The sequence below is a fragment of the Equus caballus genome, chromosome 3, assembly GCF_041296265.1.
Source record: "Equus caballus isolate H_3958 breed thoroughbred chromosome 3, TB-T2T, whole genome shotgun sequence".
NCBI lineage: Eukaryota > Metazoa > Chordata > Mammalia > Perissodactyla > Equidae > Equus > Equus caballus.
This window is the reverse complement of record NC_091686.1, coordinates 154380-176950: the sequence shown is the minus strand read 5'-3', so window position 1 is coordinate 176950 and position 22571 is coordinate 154380. Positions and strand designations below refer to the sequence as shown.

The window sequence follows — 22571 nt, the reverse complement described above, 5'->3', positions numbered from 1 at the left end:
CCCAAGTGGCTAAACTTGCTTAAGTCCTTTTATTGTTTCTTCTTAAAACAATTGGTCTAAAAATATGCTTTTTTCCTCTTTTTCTCTCCTTACCTCAAGAAACACTTCTATGTGGTGACTGCTGCCAACAGATTAAGGAAATTTCCAACTTGTCCCTAATCCTCAACGTTGCTGCCCCCACGGGCCCAGCAATTATTGAGACCGGTGGTGAAGTGATGACTCAAGATTTTAAATCATCTGGCCTTTTACTGATGTTGATTCCACTTATTTTGTAAAAAAAGGTTACGGCTGTTGCCTTCCAGAATTGTGGGTGAAAAGTGGCTGTAAGGAAAGTGACCTAAGAGCTTTTTTCTGCCTTATAAGATCACTAAGTTGAAGTGCTGTGTTGACTTTTCAAGTATCCCTACTTTTGGCGGTAAGTGTAGGCACGCTTTAGGTAGGTAGAAAAGCTTTTACTTTGCATCTGTTAAGTTTAAATTCTAGACACACTTGGATTAAAGAGCTCAATAGACTATTACATAGGGGCACGTTATTCGGAATTATCTCTTCCAGTACAAAGAATTCCTAGAGTTTTGATTTGCTCAAGTGTGAGCTGACGTTTTATTGTGCTACTCCACTGTTGTGTAAAGCAACGTGGATTTAGGGCAGTGATCCTCAAACTTGTTTTTACTTGTGCTCCTTTTTGAGGATCAAAATGTGCATCCTTTAATAGTGTTTGAAATTTCAAAGTATACCAAGTGTCATGGCTAAATCACAACAATGATCATTTCGAATGTGCTGTTAAAATCTATACACACCTCCACCCTTTCCTAATTCTGCCCTGTCCTGATATTGGCAGTCTCTCTCCTGATCCCCTTCCTCAGTTATGAATCTACAGTCTAGGAAGTCTGGAAACTGATATGCAATATGTGAAAGAGAGATAAGAATGTAATGATATTCAGCTTTCTGGGAGAAACAGAATGAAACATCATGAGACAATAAAGGAAAACTGCTCTCCAACTTCTTCATTAAGGATAACCACTTTCAATGTTGTCATTTAACTAACATAAAATGATTAACACAGAGTGCTTTATTATGAGAAAGTAAGCAATTCTTTTAACTTCCTCCCTTCTAACCTGATTTTTGTGCTATTCTCACAACCTTCTCAGGTCAGCAGTTTTAGTTGGAGTACTTACTTTTAACTAGCCATGCAACAATTGCACAGCTTTTCAGGATTTTTGTCCAAATATAGACCTTTTTTTGGGCAGAGGACATGGGTGTGGGGAGGGAGGCAGAAGGTGGAGAGGCTAATCCCGCTGCTGCAGTTCTCATGTGGTCACTTTCCTCTGGAGAACAAACCCTTGTCAGGAGCTAAGATTTTCAGGACCAGCACGGCCAGGCCTGCTCCAAACTGGCCAGTGAGTCAATGAACGTCAGAAGAGATGGCTGCTGGGACTGTCCCTGTCATGAGAGAGGAACAGTGATTTATAAAATGCTTCATTTTAAAGCATCAGTTAATCCTCTTAAAAAGTTCTGAGGGCAGCCTCCAGAAGAAGGTAGAGAAATATAGTTCTACCTAGTAGGGCGATTCCTACTCTCCCTGAGCCTTCAGATTCTTGGGAATGCTATGAATCTTCTCTCCAGAAAAATGTATGGTTAGTTATCCCAATCTAGAGCAGCACTGTCTGACAAATATAATATGAGCCATATACATAATTTAAAGATTTCCAATAGCTCCTCTAAAAAAACCCTGGTTAAATTAATTTTAATGATTTAACACAATAAATAAAAAACATTATTTCAATATATAATCAACATAAAAATTATTGATATTTTAAATTCTTTTTTTCATACTAAGTCTCCAAAATCTCGTGTGTATTTTAGTTAAAATACATTTCAATTCAGATGCTAGGTTTTCATGAGACATACTTAATTTATACTTAGATTTCATATAATTTACTGTAGAAAGATATACTCACATACTCAAGTTCAAAACATCTTAAGTGTTTTCTAATTGAATTGTGTCCATTTTTACATTTAATTAAAATTAAATAAAATTAGAAGTTCAGTCCTGCAACTGCATTAGCCACATTTTAAGTGCTTAATGGCCACATGTGGTTAGTAGCTTCCCCTGGACAGGGCAGATACAGGGAGAATCTTCTTATCAAATTTTCTTTTTTCCCTATATGCTGTTATTCTTTACCTAGAGAAACAACTTCTTTCCAAAGCCCCCTTGAGGGGTTTGTTTGGGTCAGACCCACACAATTGACTGGTAATGTGGATTTCAGCCTCCTTTATCTGAAATTTCAAGGGAGCTTTTAGAAGCTTCAACTTTCTGGATATTTTTAGTTCTCTACTTTGCTGGTGTGTACTTAGCTCAAAAAATTTTTAGATTGCAACTGTGCCGGTATCAACTATTTCTAAAGGGACTTTTCCATTTGTATGAACAGTCATTGGAAATTGTGGGGCAGAGAAACTCTAAAACGTAGTCAGGACCCACTTTTTTCACCTATCAGATTGATGAGGGTATGGGGAAAATAGAATTCTTCCACTTTTGACAGATAGGTATCCCAATAAAAGTCATGCCCACACTATCACCCAGCAATTCCATTTCTAGAAATTCATTCCTCAGCAATAATGGAACAAGTGGACAGAGATTCATGCAAAATGATGTTCACTGTAGCACTGCTGCTAACGGCCCAATGAAACCAACTTACATATATGCCTATCAGTATGGGTTTAGTCCAATAACTTTTGCCACATCCGTTTAGGGTAATAACTTGCAGCTGTTAGAGATAGACCTAGATGTGCCGACAACCATCTTTTCATTACAAAAAATTATAAACCATACACATGGCATTGTCCCGTTTGTGGAGAGATACATGCTTATATGTGCATTGAAATGTTCTAGGATATACAAGAAGCTTAACAGTGGGGTGTGGAAAGTGGGTGATGGGGAGGGGGAATTCCGCTTTTCACTTTATAAACTTTCTGAATCATTTGAATTTTTTTTTACATGAGCATGTATTGCTTTTATAATTAAAAATTAGCAACCCAATATCAAGTATGGACTTTGTTTTGACCCTGATTGGAGCACACAAACAATAAAAAGATGTTTTAGAGACATCCCGCGGATATATCATTCTAAATTGCATACTTGATGATAGAAAGAATTTCTATTAATTTTGTGAGGTATGATAATGGCAATGTGGTTATAATGTAGGTTAAATGACTTCAGGAGAAAAGGAGATATAGTTAAGCAAGTGTGGCAAAATCTTGTTAACTGTTGGGTCTAGGTGATCCATGTGTGCTTTCATCATACTGTCCTCTTTACTGTTGTATATATTTGAAAACTTTCATGATAAAAAAGTTTTTTAAATCAGTTAAATAAACCATGAGCTTAAAGAACTGAGCTTCCAAAAAGTCTTTAGAACAGTTCTGAAACAGCAGACTCACTAAGTAGTAAGCTCCCATCCCTCGGAGTGTGAATGTGATGGAAAATTGTTATAGCAAGAATTCCTGCCCTAGGAGGGCATTTGGATAAGGTTGCTTTAAGGCAATCCCCCACTCCCCAACTAATTTAAGAAATAAACAAGTACCTACTACGTTCCAGATCCTCAAAATAATTACCATGACCTGCTTTTAAGGTATAAAGGGAAAAGAAAGTCACAAATAGTACTTATATTTATTCTCATGGACTCAGCAGTGAAAAGACAAATTAATAAATGGGAGAAAATATTTGCAAATCATATATGTGATAAGAGGTTAATATCTAGACTATATAACTCCTACAACTCAACAACAAAACAGTCTGATTCAAAAATGGACAAAAGACTTGAATAAACATTTTCCATAGAAGATATACAAATGGCCAACAGCATTTGAAAAAGTGCTTACTATTCACTAGGGAAATGCAAATCAAAACCACAATGAGATACCACCTCACACCCATGAGGATGACTACTATCAAAAAATCAGAAAATAGGGGGCCGGCCTGGTGGTGCAGCAGTTAGGTGTGCATGTTCCACTTCGGCGGCCCAGGGTTCGCCGGTTCAGATCCCGGTTTGGACATGGCACCGCTTGGCAAGCCATGCTGTGGTAGGCGTCCCACGTATAAAGTAGAGGAAGACGGGCACGGATGTTAGCTCAGGGCCAGCCTTCCTTTGCAAAAAGAGGAGGATTGACAGTGGTTAGCTCAGGGCTAATCTTCCTCCAAAAAACAAAATCAGAAAATAACAAAAGTGTCCAAAAGATAAATGTTGGCGAGGATGTGCAGAAATTGTGGAGAAAACGCTTGTGTACTGTTGGTGGGAATGTTATATGGTGGAGCTGCTATGGAAAATAGTATGGTGGTTCCTAAAAAATTTAAAAATAGAATTAGCATATGATCTAGCAAATCCCGCTTCTGGGCATATATCCACAAGAACTGAAAGCAGAGTTTCAAAGAAATATTTGTACATCCATGTTCACAGCAGCATTATTCACAATAGCTAAAAGGTGGAAGCAATTCAGGTGTCCACTGACAGATGAATGGATAAACATAATGTGTTATATTTGTACATGGAATATTATTTAGCCTTAAAAAGGAAGGAAATTCTGACACGTTACAACACGAATGAAGCTTAAGGACATTATGCTAAGTGAAATAAACCAGTCACAAAAAGACTGATTCCACTTACATGAGGTACCTACAGTAGTCAAATTCATAGAGACAGAAACTAGAATAGATGTTACCAGGGTCTGGAAGACGGGGAAATGGGAGCTTAATGAGTTTAATGGGTACAGTCAGCTACATGAGATGAAGAGTTCCTGAGATTGGTTGCATAACAATGTGAATGTACTTAACACTACTGACTGTACACTTACAAATAGTTAAGATGGTAAATTTCACGTATATTTTACAATTAAAGAAAAAGCGAATGTGCTTAATTTTACCTGGTGATGAGTAGATGGCTTTTGACCCAAAGCTAAAAATTTAAATCTTGGCACCAAATAAAAACAAATTATACACCTTCTTAAAATAAATGAGGAAAAGACTCACTTATCCATTTTAGATCAAAGTACTAACAAGAACCCCTGTTTAGTGAATGCCTTCTAAGTGCCATGCACTTCATAAATATTACCTTTAATCCTCACAAGGTAGATAAATATCTCCATTTTATAAATGCGGAAACTGAGGCTCTTTAAGGTTTTGAAATTTCCTTAGGGTGTAAGTGGCAGAGTCAGAATTTAAGGACCAGTGTATGTGTGTGGTTCCAAAGCTCAGAGTCATTCCCCTCTACCACAGGGCTGGCAGACATTCTCCTGTGTTGGGAACAATTTGATTGTGGCATTTCTTCAGCCTTAGCCTACTAAGCATCTAGACATAAAACGGGCAGAGGAAAAAGAAATCACTCCTTTAGGGGGCTGGCCCTGTGGCCAAGTGGTTAAGTTTGCGCGCTCTGCTGCAGGCGGCCCAGTGTTTCGTTCGTTCGAATCCTGGGGGCAGACACGGCACTGCTCATCAAGCCACGCTGAGGCAGCGTCCCACATGCCACAACCAGAAGGACCCACAATGAAGAATATACAACTATGTACCCGGGGCGGGGGGGGGGGGGGGGGGGGGGGGGTTGGGGAGAAAAAGGAAAAAAATAAAATCTTTAAAAAAAGAAAAAAGAAATCACTCCTTTAGCACTCAGGTCTATGCAGCAGGTATTATGCCTTACTTATAGCAGATAAAAGGCAACAACTAGTATTAGTGATACCATTCTGAAAGGTTTTTAAAATTTGGATGTAATCACTTTATTGCATTCTTCATGGAAATATTTAATTAGATTATGTATTCTTTATTTTAGTTAAAATCATGTCTGGCACGATGCCTTAGAGCCCATAGCAACTTCTTATCTTCCATAGAAGACCCTTTCCCATAGTTTTAAAATAAGCAGTATTTTATAAGGTTATGTTTTTCAGTATGTGGATATCAAAGAAAATAAACCTTGGTCCATTTGATTTTTTAATGATGTTAATGCTAATTATACTTCATTATGTGAGACCGCTATATAGGAATTTCTCTCTCTATTCGAATATTTACTAAATACTTATACCAGGTTCTGTGTTAAATGCTTTACATGTATTAGCTCAGATGCTGCTCCAAATTATTCTATGAGGTAGACACTGTTTTTAGTCCTATTACAGATAAGGCATGAAGAAGTTAATTAATTTGCTCAAGGTGTCACAGGTGCTAAGTGGCTAACCAGGGTTAAGCTCAGGAAGTCTGACAAGAGTCTGTGCTCCAGGGAACAGTATGGTTCAGTGTGCAGCACTTGGGGCTTTTTTCCTGCTAGAGTAGACAGCTTTTGAAATAGCAAGGATTCCCCCAAAACTGATGACAAGGGCAACTTGAATGCATATAAAAATAACATTTATTAACTTAGACTGTACCATATATTGATTTCGTCAAACCAAGCAACTTACACAAAAACCTAAGTAAAATCCCTAAGACTCCATTCAGCCTGAATTTTATATTTTGGATAGGACAAGGGACTGTTTTTTGCTTAAAACAAAAGAGCAAAATGACTCCAATTCCATTTTGTAGGACAGTGCAGACCTGTGGGGAGCCAAGGCTACACCAAAATGACTGATCTAATGGATCTGTTGCCCACCTCAGGGGCAGCCTGCTGCCCAAAACTCAGCCCCGGGCTGGCTTCTTTGCTATTAAGGCAATAGTCAGGATCCTAGCTCTAAAAGTTGAAACAGATTCCAAAACCCTCATGTCCTTGTTGAGGAGGCGGACGTACTGTGGGTTTATAGCACATGGCGGTCTGGAAGAGGTCACTCTGCGGGAGCCTTTCGTGCTCTGGCAGCATTTTCCAAAATTTTCCTTTTCCACTCTTCATAATCCTGTGTCAGATCTTCATCTTTCTGAGGTTTATGTGGGATCTCTACCACCTTCTCTGTTTCTGTGAAAAAATTTTTCAAAAGTCTTTCAAAATTCTTATGTTTATAAATGAAGTAATAAAAAAGGAAACTTGTTTAAAGTGTCTACTTTAATTAATTAAGGTAATAGGGAATAAGATACCGAAATGAAAAGTGGAAACAGCAGGTAACACGTCAGTTTTTTGCTCTCTCTCATACTCCAAGCATTCCAAGACATCCTGCTAACAGGGAGCGTTCATCAAGCACCTATCTTGTGCTTGACAGGCACTGAACCAAGTAGTTTAATAGTATTATGTCAGTTAACCCTCAATGCAATTCTTTGAAGTAGGTGCCAATATTAATCACATTTTAAAGATTAGGAAATTGAGGCTCACAGAAATTAAGTGACTTTCCTAAAATCACACAGCCAGTAGGCGGTAAAGCAGGATTTGAAGATAAGCAGTTGGGCTTCAGATGTGTACTGAATTATACAATACTTCTGCTAACTTCTGTAAATGACAGCTTGGAAAACTGGTCTTATCCAATGATTAATTGTCAGGATTTATTAAGATCCTTGTCAGGTAAGCTGCTAAAGCAATACTGTATTAAACCCACGCTACACTGATCCATTGCACTGACTTCAGTGTCTGTCCAGTGTTAGCACGCCTTACCTTCTGCTGGAGGTTCAACCATCATCATCTTTTTCTTCTGTGGTGAAGTAACTGAATCTCTAGGCGCTCCTTTAAGGAAAAAAAAAATGTCATCAGGTTAATTTTCCCCTATCCTCAATTTTAGTATTTGGGCATATTTTGGATCACAAATAAAAATCAGATACCTTGACTGACCAATACTAGAATAAGGAGAAGGCACATGCTCTTGCTCTTCCCTTTGGCGTCTCTTGTCAGACTGGAGACTCACCTCTGTTCCAACGTATGCATGTGGAGGGTGGCATTTAACATTAGAGCATGTTAAAAGAGAATCTATTTTCCAGGCATGGATTCATAGAATAACAGGTTTTTAAAAGTTATTAAGCAACTTTATTGAAAGATAGAAAAAATAATTTTCTAAAACTTTTCTGGTCCACATTAAATACAGAATTCAGAAAGAAGCCATTTTGCAAGTTTGGAAATATCAGACTTTTACCAGAAGGTTTACATTTTCAAATATACATTCTTGAAATAAGAATGAATACTCACTGTCCATCAGCTGCCCAATCTTCTCTAATTGTTTACAAAGTCGATCAAATATGGCTTTTTTTACACCAGATGTGGCTACCATTTTATTTTTATCCACCTTTAGCTTTAGAAGCCTACAAAATAATTTGATAAATTACGGTTTGTAAGACCAGTAGTTATCTTCTCTGGTCAACCAGATTGTCCACTTTCTTCCCACCATGCTTTATGAAGAACCCAACTGTCTAGTTTTCCCTTTATTTCAAACATATGCCATTAGCTACAACCATGAAAATCAGCCTTTTAAAGCTATTTATTTAGTTGTTTATTAGATTGAGAGAGTCAAAAATGCACATGGGATCTGTTATGTAACAAATGATGCACATAAAAGACATTTGCTATGGTGCTTCATGCCTTATACAACTTTTTCTTAGTAAATCTCAGATGTTACTAATTTGTTGAATGACAATCATAGCACTTTTAATTGTTCAACTCACTTTAACCCATGGTGCTTCCATTTATACTACAGGAATGTAAACCACCGTCTCCTCACCAAAAACCTCTCCTAATAAACTCCACCACAACCACCAATGAAAAATACAAAACAAACTTCTTATTTAGGATAACAGACCCATTCAAACCTTACTTTGCTAGTGTAATTTAGTTTCAAAAGTGGAATTACTTGTCAATATCGTTTTCTACAATAGCAGTCATACTCCCTCCCCATATACACATACCTTTGTTGAAGGGACATTTTCGATTAATGTCAATTAATTGCTCCTAGGTATGTAGCTAATAGAGCCAAACACACCAGAATTAGTGGCTGGGTAGTAAGAAACCTATTATTTAAGGGCCAACTACATTTTGTTTTCTAAAGAGTTTTCCAGTAAGATAAAACAAGACACCTTTAGACAGAGGTAACAATTGCTAATATTTCCAGGGTAACATTTCAGTACATACATAGATAACCCAAAATTTTAAGATTCAGATGTAAGAATTTATCACTGAGATGTTTATAAACTACTTTAAAAACAGTTGTGATCAGTACTTTTCAAAAAAAAAAAAAATGACTGGAAAATCACAAACGACCACTGTTTTAATGACAGATTTCATCACTTATAAAAGGTAGACCCTGAAATCAGAATACCCAACTCACGTATATGGCTTCCACTTGGCAAGTGGACTTCTGGCAACACTAGATCCAAGTTGTCAGCTATATTGTGAGGTAAACTCAGAATCTGGTCACTCGGCCACTATTCCAAATGTTATTTTTTATGAGAAAAGATGCTCCGAGTTGAAATAAACTAATTAGAAGTATTCTTTGGGAATGAGAAATCTATTTGTAAATTGTGGACTTTTCTGAAGGTTAAAAGGCACTCACTTGCATGCCGAGAGTAGTGCAGCCGTGGTGAAAAGTGGCCTGGATAAGTCAAGATCCACTTGCTGTGTTTGTGGAAGACTGGACTCATAGCTGAGGGAAAGCAGCGTTTGTGGAATTGTTAGAAAATATTATTTCAAAAGGACTGAAATGAAAATTAGAAATTATAAGCTATTTAAATGCATGACATATGCACTCTGTCACTTCAGCATGTTATTTTTTTAAAACTAAAAATTAACAGGACATTGAATAATTTTATGTATCAGTATAAGTTTTCAGTTAAGGTTCTTCATGCCTCATACCTTTGCAGTATCTTTGAAGCCATGTTCACTGCTTCTGTACAGCTAAACTGTACAGCCAGGTCTCTCATCCCAATATTTGAATTCAGGCCCAGTAAACATTCAAAAGATTTAAGACAGCTCTGATAGACCTTCTTGTTCAAACCAGAAAGTTTAATTAAATAAGCCTTGAAAAGAAAAAATACACACGAATCATAAATATCATAGATTCTATACAACAGTGCCCTTAAACACTTGTTTAATGAGTCAACTTTTTAAAATAAATTAATTTTGTGACAAGTCCCTCTACCTAACAGCTGAGCTTCATTCAGTCAAAAATCAGTAATCATGTCAGGCAGAGTCAAATATTGCTCTCAAGGAGCTCATACTTTAGAAAGGCAGTCATGCATCTCCATGGATAATTTAAAAAACAACATAGTGTACTACAGCCAAGCTGTGAGTAAAAAAACAGGAGACGCATAGATGGTCACCTGTTTTGCAACAAAAGTGCCAACATACAGTTCATTGGGAAAAGGAAGGAGGAAAGGAGTGGGGGAGGGGTGGGGAGGGTGAATGTGTGGAGGAGGGAAAGGGAGAGGAGAGGGAAACTGGGAGAGAAACAGGAGGACCAGTAACAGGGAAATCCACTCTGCCTGGGAGAGTCAGAGAAAGCTTCATAAAGGATGTAACAGGAAGGCAGGGTCATGTAAGACAAATAGCAGCTGGCCGGAAGAGCATTCCAGGTTAAAAAAAAAAAAGTTGTTGCATTTACAAAGCCATCAGTCACTGAAATGCATGGTTTGTTAAGTGAATAGTGTAGCTTGAGGTTAGCATTCAAGAAAGGCTGGACAGTTTGATGGTAATGGGGAGCCAATGGTGTTTTTAACAACACCATTTAATTAGTGCATCATTATGTGACAAGTGCTGCGTTAAGCATGTACATACAGTATATTGTTTAACTCTCACAATAATCCAGTGAAATGGATGTTCTAATCCCCACTTTATGGATGGGGAAACTGGAGGTTCACAGAGCTAAGTAACTGGTGCTGTTGAGATTTGGTCTCAACATGTGAATCTTCCAGACTCCATAGCTTGTGCTTGCAACCACTGTGACAAAGGAAGAAAAATATACATGAACTTTAAAGTATCTGCTTTAGGAGGATGATGCTAGCAGCAACATGGAAGATAGCTTTGAGTAAAGAAAGACATGGCCAGGGAAACTAGACAGTAACGAGTAAAAAGAATGCTGCAAAACTCTTTTCTCCAACTCAACAAAATGGTTTTAAAATTCATCTAAAATAATAACATATGATAATAGCCAGGAAAATTCTAAAACACAAGAGTTTTGACAGGGTCTAATCCAACCAGAAATTAAAATGTATGACTGGAGGTTGGTGTCAAGATGGCAGTGTAGGCGGACTCTGAACTCACCTCCTCTCACAGACACAACCAATCTACAACTACTCTTGGAACAATTACCCCTGAGAGAGAAGTGAAAACTGGATAAAAAGAACTCCTGCAACAAGGGACAGATCCAACTGAGGTGGAAGAGGCAGAAATTCCTTCTGAAGAGAAAAAAAGCCACCTTCACAAGCTGCAGTGCTTCATGGCCGGCCAGGAGCAATCCTAAGGCACGCAGCCTTCTCTGGAGGAGTGGGGGATCTGAGCAGGGAGCATTACCACAGTAAGTCTCTTTTGGACTCATCATAACGTAGACAAGTGTCATAATACCTGGCTTTGCTGGCTATTAACAACAGGGCATGCCCCCAGAAAAGCTATTGGACAAAAGTGAAAAAAAGCTGGGTCTTATAGGGCCCACGCACAAATTCACCTGTTTTGGAAAGCAACCTAAAATTACCAGAAAAAAAGGTGCACAGTCCTTTCTTGAAAAGAGACTCACCTGATAGGCTCTGGGTGCATCTTGGTAAGAGCTAAGACCTCTCCAGGGACTGAGACATTGGTGACAGCCATTATTGTGACCTAGTACAAGCATGCTGACACAGACACTGGCAGACGTCATTGGAATTCTTCCCCTGGCCTGGTAGCCCAGGGTCTGCCCCACCCTCTAGAGCACCAATTTAACCCAGCTCAGCCAGGGCCAGCAGCCCACCCTAGGGACTGGCCCCACCCAACAGCAAGCCCTCAGGCAACTTGTGGCCTGCATAGGCAGGGTGCCTGGATCCTCTGCAGCCAGATGAGTGGGTCCGCCTTTGCAGGTCAGGGCATGTGTGAGGAGCAGGTGGGAGTGTTTGGGGCCTCTGCAATGGGGTGACTGGGTCTGCTTCAGGGGATTGGGGTGCACACATGGGCCAGGACTGTGTTGATGGTGTGTGTGGCCCAGTGGGCAGTGGGGCTTGTCAACTGCAGCAGACTTGTGCTTCTCAATTAGCCACCAGGGGATCAGCCTCAAGCAGCTGCAATCCTGAGAGCTAATGACAGCCTTGTAGGCCAGACGCCTACAGGAATTGTAAGCCCCTGAGCCTAGCAAACAGTCATGCTGGAGGCCTACTCACTTAACAGAAAAACTGCAACAGGAATGTGCTATTAGACCTTGCAGCTAACTGTGCTGGGGCTCCCCATGCCCAATAAAGTGACTGATGGGTACACAGCAGCCACTTGTAGCTGAGCATTAGAACCAGCCAGTCAGGGGGACAGCCTAGCCTCTCCAGGCACCTGCAGCAAGAGCAACCCTAACAAAAGGACACACATAGCCCACACAGGGGACACCCCTAGAACATTTGGAACTGGTGATGAGAGGAAAGAACACTGCTGGGCCTCATAAGGCATCTCTTACATAAGGCCACCTCTCTGAGATCAGAAGATGTAGGTGACCTACCTAATACATAGATATAAGCACAGTGTAAGAGGCAAAATGAGGAGGCAAAAGAATACGTTCCAAGTAAGGGACCAGGATAAAACCGCAGATAAAAAACTAAACAAAACAGAAATAAACAATCTACCTGACAAAGAGTTAAAAAAAAAGCCATAAGGATGCTCACTGATCTTAGGAGAAGAATGGATGAACTTAGAGAGAACTTCAACAAAGAATTGGAAAATATAAAAAAGAACGAGTCAGAAATAAGGAATACAATACTGGAAACGAAAAATTCACTAGAGGGATTCAATAGCACTGTAAATGATACAGAAGAACGAATCAGCAAGCTGGAAAGAAAGACTAAAGGAAATCACTCAAGGTGAACAGATGAAAAAAAAAGAATTAAAAAGCACGAAACAGTTGAAGGGACCTCTGGAACAACATCAAGTGTATTAATATCTGTGTTATAGGTGTCCCAGGAGAAGAGAGAGACAAAGGGGAAGAGACTCTATTTGAAGAAATAACAGCTGAAAACTTTCCTAACCTATAGAAGGAAACAGACATCCAAGTACAGGAAGCATAGAAAGCACCAAACAAGATAAACCAAAAGAGGCCCACACCAAGACACATTATAATTAAAATGTCAAGAATTAAACAGAAACCTAAAAGCCACAAGAGAAGGACAACAAGTTACATACAGAGGAAACTCCATAAGACTATCAGCTGACTTCTCAGCAGAAACCTTACAGGATAGAAGGAAGTGGCATGATATATTTAAATTGCTGAAAGGAGAAAACCTACAGCCAAGAATACTCTACCTGGCAAGGTTATCATTCAGAATGGCAGGAGAGATAAAGAGTTTCCCAGACAAGCAAAAACTAAAGGATTTTATCACCAAGAACCCAATCTTACAAGAAATGTTAAAGGGATGTATTTAAGTGGGAAAGACAAGACTACAAACAGGAATAAGAAAATTATCAAAAAAAAAAAGGGCAATAAAATCACTGGTAAAGGCAAAAATACAGTAAAGGTAGCAGATCAACCACCTCTGAAGATAATATGAAGGTCAAAAGACAAAAGTACTAAAATTACCTATTTCCACGATAAGAGGGTAATGGATACACACACACACAAAGAGGCTAGATATGCTATCAAAAACATAAAATGTTGGAGGAGGTGAGGAAAACAGTAGAGCTTTTGGGACTGGCCTGGTGGTGCAGCGGTTAAGTTCATATGTTCTGCTTTGGCAGCCCGGGATTCGCCAGTTTGGATCCCAGGTGCGGACCTATGCAAGGCTTGTCAGGCCATGCTGTGGTAGGCATCCTACATATAAAGTAGAGAAAGATGGGCATGGATGTTAGCTCAGGGCCAGTCTTCCTTGGCAAAAAGAGGAGGATTGGCAGCAGATGTTAGCTCAGGGCTAATCTTCCTCAAAAAAAAAAAAAAAAAAAAAAGAGTAGAGCTTTTAGCAAGAGATCAAACTAAAGAGACCAGCAACTTAACAAACTGCTATGCTTTTAGGTTATTATATATAAACCTCATGGTAATCACAGACCAGAAAGCTATAATAAACATACAAAAAATTAAGAGAAAGGAACCCAAACATAATACTAAAGAAAACCATCAAATCACGAAGGAAGAGAGTAAAAGAAAGGAACAGAGAAGAACTACTAAAACACCCAGTAAAAAGGTAACAAAATGGCAATAAGTACATACTTATCAATAGCTACTTTAAATATCAATGGACTAAATGCTCCAATCAAAAGGCATAGGGTGGCCGATTGGATAAAAAAACAAGACCCATATATATGCTGCATACAAGAGACACACTTCAGAGATAAAGACACTCACAAACTGAAAGTGAAGGGATGGAAAAAGATACTCCATGCAAATGGCAAAGAAAACAAAGCAGGGGTAGTAATACTTATATCAGACAAAATAGACTTTAAAACAAAAACTGTAACAAGAGACAAAGACGGGCACTACATAACGATAAAGGGAAAAATCCAACAAGACGATATAACACTTGTAAGTATCTATACATCCAAAATAGGAGCACCCAAATATATAAAGCAATTATTAAGAAATATAAAAGGAGTAATAGTAACACAGTAATAGCAAGGGACTTTAACACTGCAGTTATACCAATGGCTAGATCATCCAAACAGATCAATAAGGAAACACTGACCTTAAATGACACATTAGACCAGAGGGACTTAGTGGATATATATAGAACATTCCATCCCAAAACCACAGAATACACATTCTTTTCAAATGCACATGGAACATTCTCCAGGATTGATCACATATCAGGCCACAAAGCAAGTCTCAATAAATTTAAGATTGAAATAACACCAAACATCTTTTCTGACTGCAATGGTAAGAAACTAGAAATCAACTACAGGAAGAAAATCAGAAAAGCCACAAATAGGTGGAGACAAAACAAAATGTCACTGAATAATGATTGGCTCAATGAAGAAATCACAGGAGAACTCAGAAAATACCTGGAGAAAAATGAAAATATGACACACCAAAATTTATGGGACACAGCAAAAGTGGTTCTAAGAGGAAAGTTTATAGCAATTCAGGCCTACCTCAACAAACAAGAAAAATCTCAAATAAAGAATTGAACAGTGCACCTAAGGGAGCTGGAAAAAGACGAACACACAATGCCTAAAATCAGTAGAAGGAAGGAAATAATGAAAATCAGAGCAGAAATGAATGAAATAGAGACTAAACAAACAATATAAAAAAAATCAATGAAACCAAGAGCTGGTTCTTGAAAAGATAAAATTGACAAACCTTTATCTAGACTCACCAAGAAAAAGAGATAAGGCTCAAATGAATAAAATCAGAAATGAAAGAGGAGAAATTACAACAGATACCTTAGAAATACAAAAGATTATAAGAGAATACTACAAAAAGCCATACAATCAACAAATTGGATAATCTAGAAGAAATAGATAAATTCTTAGAATCATACAACCTTCCAAAACTGAATCCAGAAGAAGTAGAGAATTTGAATAGACCAATTACCAGTAAGGAGATCCAAACAGTAATCAAAAACCTCTCCCAAAATAAAAGTCCAGGACCAGATGGCTTCCTTGGTGAATTCTACCAGACATTCAAAGAAGACTTAATACCTATCCTTCTCAAACTCTTCCAAAAAATTTAACAGGAGAGAAAGCTTCCTAACTCATTCTATGAAGCTAAAATTACCCTAATACCAAAACCAGACAAGGACAAGACAAAAAAAGGAAATTACAGGCCAATATCACCGATGAACATTGATGCAAAAATCCTCAACAAAATACTAGCAAATCAAATACAATACATTAAAAAGATCATACACCATGATCAAGTGGGTTTCATTGCAGGGATGCAGGGATGGTTCAACATCCGCAAATCAATCAACGTGATAACACCACATTAACAAAATGAAGAATAAAAATTACATGATCGGGGCTGGCCCAGTGGTGCAGCCATTAAGTTTGCATGTTCTGCTTTGGTGGCCTGGGGTTCGCCAGTTCGGATCCCAGATGTGGACATGGCACCGTCTGGCAAGCCATGCTGTGGCAGGCATCCCACACAGAAAGTAGAGGAAGATAGGCAGAGATGTCAGCTCAGGGCCAGTCTTCCTCAGCAAAAAGAGGAGGATTGGTAGCATTTAGCTCAGGGGTAATCTTCCTCAAAAAAAGAAAAAAGAAAAATAATATGATCATCAAGAGATGCAGAGAAAGCATCTGACAAGATACAGCATCCATTTATGATAAAAACTCTAAATAAAATGGGTATAGAAGTAAAGTTCCTCAAAATAATAAAGGCCGTATGTGACAAAACCACAGCTAATATCATTCTCAATGGAGAAAAACTGAGAGCTATCCCTCTAAGAACAGGAACCAGACAAGGATGCCCACTTTCACCACTCTTATTTAACATAGTAGTTGAAGCCCTAGCCAGAGCAGTCAGGCAAGAAAATGAAATAAAAGGGATCCAAATTGGAAAGGAAGAAGTGAAACTGTCACTATTTGCAGATGACACGATTTTATATACAGAAAACTCTAAAGAGTCCACCAAGAAACTTTTAGAAATAATAAATGAATACGGTAAAGTTGCAGAATACAAAATCAACGAACGAAAATCAGTTGTGTTTATATCCACTAAAAACAAAGTAGCAGAAAGAGAAATTAAGAATACAATCACGTTTACAATTGCAACAAAAAGAATAAAGTAGCTAGGAATAAACTTTACCAAAGATGCGAAAGATCTGTACACTGAAAACTATAAAACATTGTTGAAAGAAACTGAAGAAGACACAAAGAAATGGAAAGATACTCCATGCTCTTCAATTGGAAGAATTAACATGGTCAAAATGTCCATACTTCCTAAAGCAATTGATTCAATGCAATCCCCATCAAAGTTCCAACAACATTTTTCACAGAAATAGAAAAAAGAATCCTAAAATTTATATGGAACAACAAAAGACCCCGAAAAGCCAAAGGAACCCTGAAAAAAAGAACAAAGCTGGAGATAACACACTCCCTGACTTCAAAATATACTACAAAGCCATAGTAACCAAAACAGCATGGTAACGACACAAAAACAGACACACAGATCAATGGAACAGAACTGAGAGCCCAGAAATAAACCCACACATTTATGGACAGTTAATATTCCACAAGGGAGCCAAGAACATACGATGGAGAAAGGAGAGTCTGTTCAATAAATGGTGTTGGGAGAAGTGGACAGCCACATGCAAAAGAATGAAAGTAGACCATTCCCTTACACCATGCACCAAAATCAACTCAAATGGATTAAAGACTTGAATGTTAGACCCAAAACCATGAAAATTCTAGAAGAAAACATAGGCAGGACGCTCTTTGACCTCGGTCTTACCAGCATATTTTCAAGTACCATGTCTGACCGTGCAAGGGAAACAAAAGATAAAATGAGCAAATGGGACTACATCAAACAAAAAAGCTTCTGCACAGCAAAGGAAACCATCAACAAAATGAAAAGACAACCTAACAATTGGGAGAAGATATTTGCAAACCATGTATCAGATAAGGGGTTAATATCCAAAATATACAAAGAACTCATACAGCTCAACAACAAAAAAACCAACAACCCAATTAAAAAATGGGCAAAAGATCTGAACAGAGATTTCCTCAAAGAAGATATACGGATGGCCAACAGACATCTGAAAAGATGCTCAACATCATTAGCTATCAGGGAAATGCAAATCAAAACTACAGTGAGGTATCACCTCACTCCGGTCAGAATGGCTATAATTAACAGGACAGGAAATAACAAATGTTGGACAGGATGTGGAGAGAAGGGAACCCTTGTACACTGCTGGTGGGAGTGCAAACTGGTGCAGCCACTATGGAAAACAGTATGGAGAATCCTCAGAAAATTAAGAATAGATCTACCATATGATCCAGCTATCCCACTGCTGGGTATTTATCCAAAGAACTTGAAAACACAAATGCATAAAGATACATGCACTCCTATGTTCATCACAGCATTATTCACAACAGCTAAGACTTGGAAGCAACCTAGGTGCCCATCAGGGAATGAATGAATAAAGAAGATGTGGTATTTATACACGATGGACTACTACTCAGCCATAAGAAATGACGAAATCCAGCCATTTGTGACAACATGGATGGACCTTGAGTGTATTATGCTAAGCAAAATACCTCAGAGGGAGAAAGTCAAATACCATATGAGCTCACTCATAAATAGAAGATAAAAATGACAAAGAAACACAAAGCAATGGAGATTGGATTGGTGGTTACCACAGGGGGAGGGGGAGGGCAAAAGGGGTGATTAGGCTCATGCGTGGTGATGGATTGCAATTAGTCTTCGGTGGTGAACATGATGTAATCTCCCCAATATAATGATGTACACCCAAAATTTATCTAATGTTATAAACCAATGTTACTGCAACAAAAATAAATAAACAAAATGTGTGATTAAGCTCTAGTGTTAAACTGGATTATTAAGACGTTCAATGGGATCTACTCACCCTGTCCAAAGGACACTCCATACAGGAAGCCGCAAGGTCCAGGCACATGACTGCATTGCTGGTCTCCGTGGTATGTGCAGACAGGCCAATACATTTCACCTGGGACAGTCGCAAGTACTCCTCTGCTTTCCTGGTTATAAGGCAACACGTCCACTCAATCTCTTTTCCAGAAGTTTATGTTGGTAAACAATGAGTCCGGCCTGGTGGACTCCACTCGGAGCCCAAGTCCCATGCAAGCTCATGTGGGGCTGGCAGTGAAACGCACAGCCTTGGGCAGGACAGGGCTCTGTAAGACAGAACCAGCCCTCTGGCTCCAGACACCACTGTGTTGAAGCGCTTTTAGGCAAAAGTTAAGTTCTTTGATTACTGCACAACACAAGTCCTCTTTCGTCCTTCTCTTACCAGAACAAGTAGGAACTATCACAGAGACTGGCAGGGCTCCTTTTTACCCCTTCCTCAAAATTCGTGGTTCTCTAAGGTACAGGACAAGCACTTCGGGGCTTGTGAAAACAGATTGCTAGAGCCCATCCCCAGAGAGTTTCTCATCAGTAGGCCTGGGGTGGGCCCAAGAATTTGCATTTCTAACAAGTGCCAAGATGATACTGATGCTGCTGGTCCAGGCACCACACTTTGGGAACCGCTATTCTAAATGCTTACCGAGTCCAGAAGGTCTGTCTGCAAATCTTTTCAGAAGAGCTCCCTTCCCTCCCCCAGCTGGCCGCCGAGGCCTGGCCCCGCTCTCCACGCATTAGCTACAACGGCTTTACTTCTAACCTGGGACCATGAAATGTGCTTCCCCGCTCAGGGCCTTTGCACAGGCTGCCGTGTCTGCCCGGCCGCTCCTCCCACGTCTCCCACGGCTGGCACCTCCTGTCACTCGGGGCTAAGCACAAACGGCACCCTCTCCGAGGCGGTTCCTGGATTTTTTAATTAAAGGCAGCCGCCAGGCCGCGCTGCGCCCCACTCCCAGCCGTCCCGGGACCCCGCCGTTTTTGTTTCCCGCGCGGTTGCTGCCGTCACGGACAGCGACCTCCAGGGGCCTGGTACCCCACCTGTCTGGTTCACCGTTGCAAACTGACCCTCTCTAACTATCTGCAGCGCCCCAGGTTCTCCGACTCTGCCCCTTCCCACCGCCGAGCATCCCACCGGGCCAGCTGTTCCCAGGGACGTCGACAGCGGCCCCCGCCACCTCCTGGGGCCCGCGCCCGGGAAGGTCTTCCTGAGGAGGGCCAAATCCCGTCGGGCTCCGGCGCCGCCTGTCGCGCGGGAAAGGCGCGGACCTCGTCTGAGGACAGGCCAGGGCCGCTGAGGCGTGCGCGGCCGGACTCACCTCAGCACACCGGGCTCGGCGATGCCCAGACGCGGGGCTAAACGCCGGATCAGCGCAGACTCCATGGCGCGGACAAAAGCGATTCACGCGCACAGCTGCGACGCGACGAAGCCCGCGCGCAGACACCGAGCCAGCCAGCGCGGGCCAGGCCCCACCCCTCCGCTGCCTCTGGATTGGCCGGGAGGCGGAGCTGAGGCCGCCCCCCAAGCCAAGCGTGGCCTCCCTTCTGCGCGTGCGCACCACGAAGGCACGCTCCCCCGCAGGCGAAGGTGGGCGGGCTGCTCCCCCTCCCCCCGTCCCTCCATTCTTGACAAGCCTGTCTAACGTAGCGTTTCTCTCCTGCTGTCTCCTTCCCGCCAGCGACCAATTCCCTGCTACTCTGCACCTCCACGCCCTCTCTCACACACTGTGGAGCCTAGGTCCGCGAGTCCGGCGATAAGGGGCCAGGGCCAACAGACACGCGAGACTTTGGCTCCGAGAAGCGGGCCAATGGAGGAGCCGCCTGCAGGGCCCGAGGGCGGGGCTTGAGAGGGCGGGGCTTGGGGCGCAGCGTCACCTGACCGCGGGAGGCTCGGCGCGCGGGTGGGTGCTGCCTGCAGCAGGTCCGGGGAGTCGCCATGGTGAGTGCTGGGGTCGGCGGGCCCGGGCCGACCGTTCTCCCAGCGCCTGTTCTGTCCCGCCGCCCTGGACCCCTGCGGGCGGAGTTGGGGCCTGGCAGCCCGGTCGGGGCTAAGGCCCGTCCGGCTTGGCCTGCGGGATGGGGGCAGGCCGGGGAAGGCCGCGGACGGGCCGGCTCGGGCCGGAGTGGGCGGTGGCTCCTGGCGGTGGCCGTTGCTTTGAAACAGGGCGGCCCCTCTGAGGGGGTGTCTCGGCCTGTAGGCTCTCGGGGTCGGTGAAGGCCTGCGGCCGCCTCGATGGGAGCCCGAGGGCCGAGTCTGAGCGGCAGGCTGTGTCGGGGTCGCGGAGGGCCTGAGGCTCGGGGCGCGTCGGCGCCCGCCCGGAGGGTGCCCCCGGCTGGCGTTTCCCCCTCGGTGCCTGGGAGCGCCCTGCCGGACCCCCTTCCCTTCTTGCGCAAGAAGTCCCCCAGAGGGGCCGTCGTGGTACCCTGGCCTTCCTCGGCCTTGGAGCTCCCTGGGGCTGCGGTGTTTGTCCGCGAATTCTGGGGACGCGCTTCCGTGCATTTCCTGGAAGGGTTCCTGCTGTCTGCTGGACGTTAATCCTGCCGGACGGAGGGGAGACCGCTTGTGCCCTTTGACGTTTGTTCGTTGGGCGCCCTGGCGCTCTCGCTGGTCTCCCCGTGGGTGAAATCTAAGCACTTTTCTTGCTGGAAGTAGGCATTCTCCTCAGCGCCTCTCCGCGATGGCTGCAAATCTTGGTGTGGCTGTTGGCCGGTAAACTTGAACTTCCTCAAAATGTGAATCCTTGTGTCTAATTTTTACAAAGGCAAGTTGTCACTTGCATTTTATTAGCGTTTGGCATAGTCTTCACTGTATAAATAATGTTTTTGTGTATTAGTGTGGCGTATGTCAGTTTTAATTATTTCACTGTCACTATTCACTTTATGTAGACGGGCTTCTGTAAACCTGAAACGGGCTTCACTTTAAATGTGTTAATGCCAGAAAACAACTAAATGTTTGGCATATACTACTTTAATATAACATATTACCATACGAGGTGATTTTGCTTATTTCTCGGAATTGCAATTGGGAATTGATATAAGAATGGTGCAAAAATTTAACTAGGATCTGTCTGTTTCTCAACATTTATGGATCGACGTTTATAGCGTTTTGTAATGAAAGCATTTAATTGGGGATCTACTATACACGTATAGAGTATGGTTCTGTGCTGGATGAACCAGTTTGGGGCAGTGGCCCAGACACACACTCCTGTCCTCATGAGTTTTATTGGGAAAAAAAACTTGAGTGTCAGTCTTGTTACAGCCACTGTCTCTGTCACTTAGACAAGTCACTCAGTCTTCTTTAAGTTTCACTTTTGCATCTGAAAACAAGCATTGGCCTCTTTGGCCCTTTTCCATCCTAAAATTCTAGGATCCAATTCAATTCATCAAGCATCTTGTGTGCCTTCCATGTCGTGGACGGTGCTAGGCCCTGGAAACGTAGTCCTTGCTCGCAGAGAACTTCAGAGTCTAGTGGGGAAAGATGTGCTTGTGGAAGTTAATGTAATATACAGTCTGAGGGTTGCTTTACTAGCACTGTCAGCTCAGTGTTGTGGGATCGTGGAGGAAGAGCGTTCTGCCTGGGGAGCTTGGGACAGTAACATGTGAGCTGAGACTCTGAGGAGGGTGAGCAGAAATCCTCCAGGTGGAGAAGAAAGGGTATTACCAGTAGGTAAAGCTGGGAGAAGTGTATACTCATGGTGTGTGCCATCATAGGATTCCTGGGGAAATGGATTAATACATGAAGTTGGAGACGGGTTGGTATTCAAATTGTGTTTTGAAGTTCCCATCTGTTCATCATTCTTAGTTCACCTTACCTTAATTAGTATCTTGTACCTTATTTTTTAAATAGCACTTTCACTAATATGATGAAATTCTGTGACTTTGGAGATTGGTTATTTTCATTTTATGGTTGACTTGCATTGTATTATTAGATTACATATACAGCGTATGAATGGAGAGATCGACCAACAGATAAGTTGTTAGATGGGTGGAGATAATTGCTGGTATCTAAGGGG

The 22571-nt window shown here is 41.6% G+C and overlaps 3 protein-coding genes across 18 annotated transcripts in view; 2 read left to right on the top strand and 1 right to left on the bottom strand.

Moving 5' to 3' along the window:
* The window catches only part of MYLK3 (myosin light chain kinase 3), a 76060-nt gene extending 72673 nt beyond the window's left edge, over positions 1 to 3387 (top strand). For 8 of the 9 annotated variants that reach the window (XM_070262880.1, XM_014738321.3, XM_014738322.3 and 5 more), the window contains exon 13: positions 100 to 3387. In XM_070262880.1, coding sequence (XP_070118981.1) covers positions 100 to 159 — 60 coding nt within the window. In that variant the 3' untranslated portion in view covers positions 160 to 3387. The remainder of the gene's footprint in view (positions 1 to 99) is intronic. The other variant, XM_001490251.5, reaches the window with a different exon arrangement.
* On the bottom strand, positions 984 to 20160 carry ORC6 (origin recognition complex subunit 6). 7 transcript variants are annotated; one of them, XR_011437281.1, is made up of 9 exons: positions 19878 to 20160; positions 18548 to 18677; positions 9726 to 9889; positions 9427 to 9516; positions 8070 to 8182; positions 7709 to 7793; positions 7545 to 7613; positions 6756 to 6917; positions 984 to 1440 (listed from the first exon to the last, which is right to left on the bottom strand). XR_011437281.1 is itself a non-coding variant. In XM_023636896.2 (8 exons), exons 1-7 carry the CDS (start codon positions 19940 to 19942, stop codon positions 6790 to 6792), a joined length of 759 nt encoding a protein of 252 aa, XP_023492664.1. In that variant the 5' UTR covers positions 19943 to 20160; the 3' UTR covers positions 984 to 1440; positions 6756 to 6789. The 7 variants fall into 7 exon arrangements, 5 of the variants coding, with proteins under 5 accessions (XP_023492664.1, XP_070118987.1, XP_070118986.1 ...); XM_023636896.2 differs by lacking the exon at positions 7709 to 7793; XM_070262886.1 differs by lacking the exon at positions 7709 to 7793 and having other exon boundaries at positions 1271 to 1440; positions 18548 to 18833.
* Positions 19980 to 22571, top strand: part of VPS35 (VPS35 retromer complex component) — a 25357-nt gene continuing 22765 nt past the window's right edge. Inside the window, exon 1 of one of the 2 annotated variants that reach the window (XM_070262882.1) lies at positions 19980 to 20146. Coding sequence is in view for 1 of the 2 variants with exons in the window: in XM_023636895.2 (XP_023492663.1) it covers positions 20495 to 20497 (3 nt within the window). In the remaining variant the exon portion in view is untranslated. Of the gene's footprint in view, positions 20147 to 20340; positions 20498 to 22571 lie in introns of those variants that run through there. The other variant, XM_023636895.2, reaches the window with a different exon arrangement.

What these genes read in the sequence shown, in the direction of transcription:
- ORC6 (XM_023636896.2), bottom strand. Translation starts at nt 19,942, where the DNA reads ATGGAGTCTGCGCTGATCCGGCGTTTAGCCCCGCGTCTGGGCATCGCC. An exon ending in GCTTCAAAGATACTGCAAAG is followed by an intron (nt 9,517 to 9,725) that starts GTATGAGGCATG and finishes GCTTTCCCTCAG; the next exon opens with CTATGAGTCCAGTCTTCCAC. An exon ending in GCACTACTCTCGGCATGCAA is followed by an intron (nt 8,183 to 9,426) that starts GTGAGTGCCTTT and finishes ATTATTTTGTAG; the next exon opens with GCTTCTAAAGCTAAAGGTGG.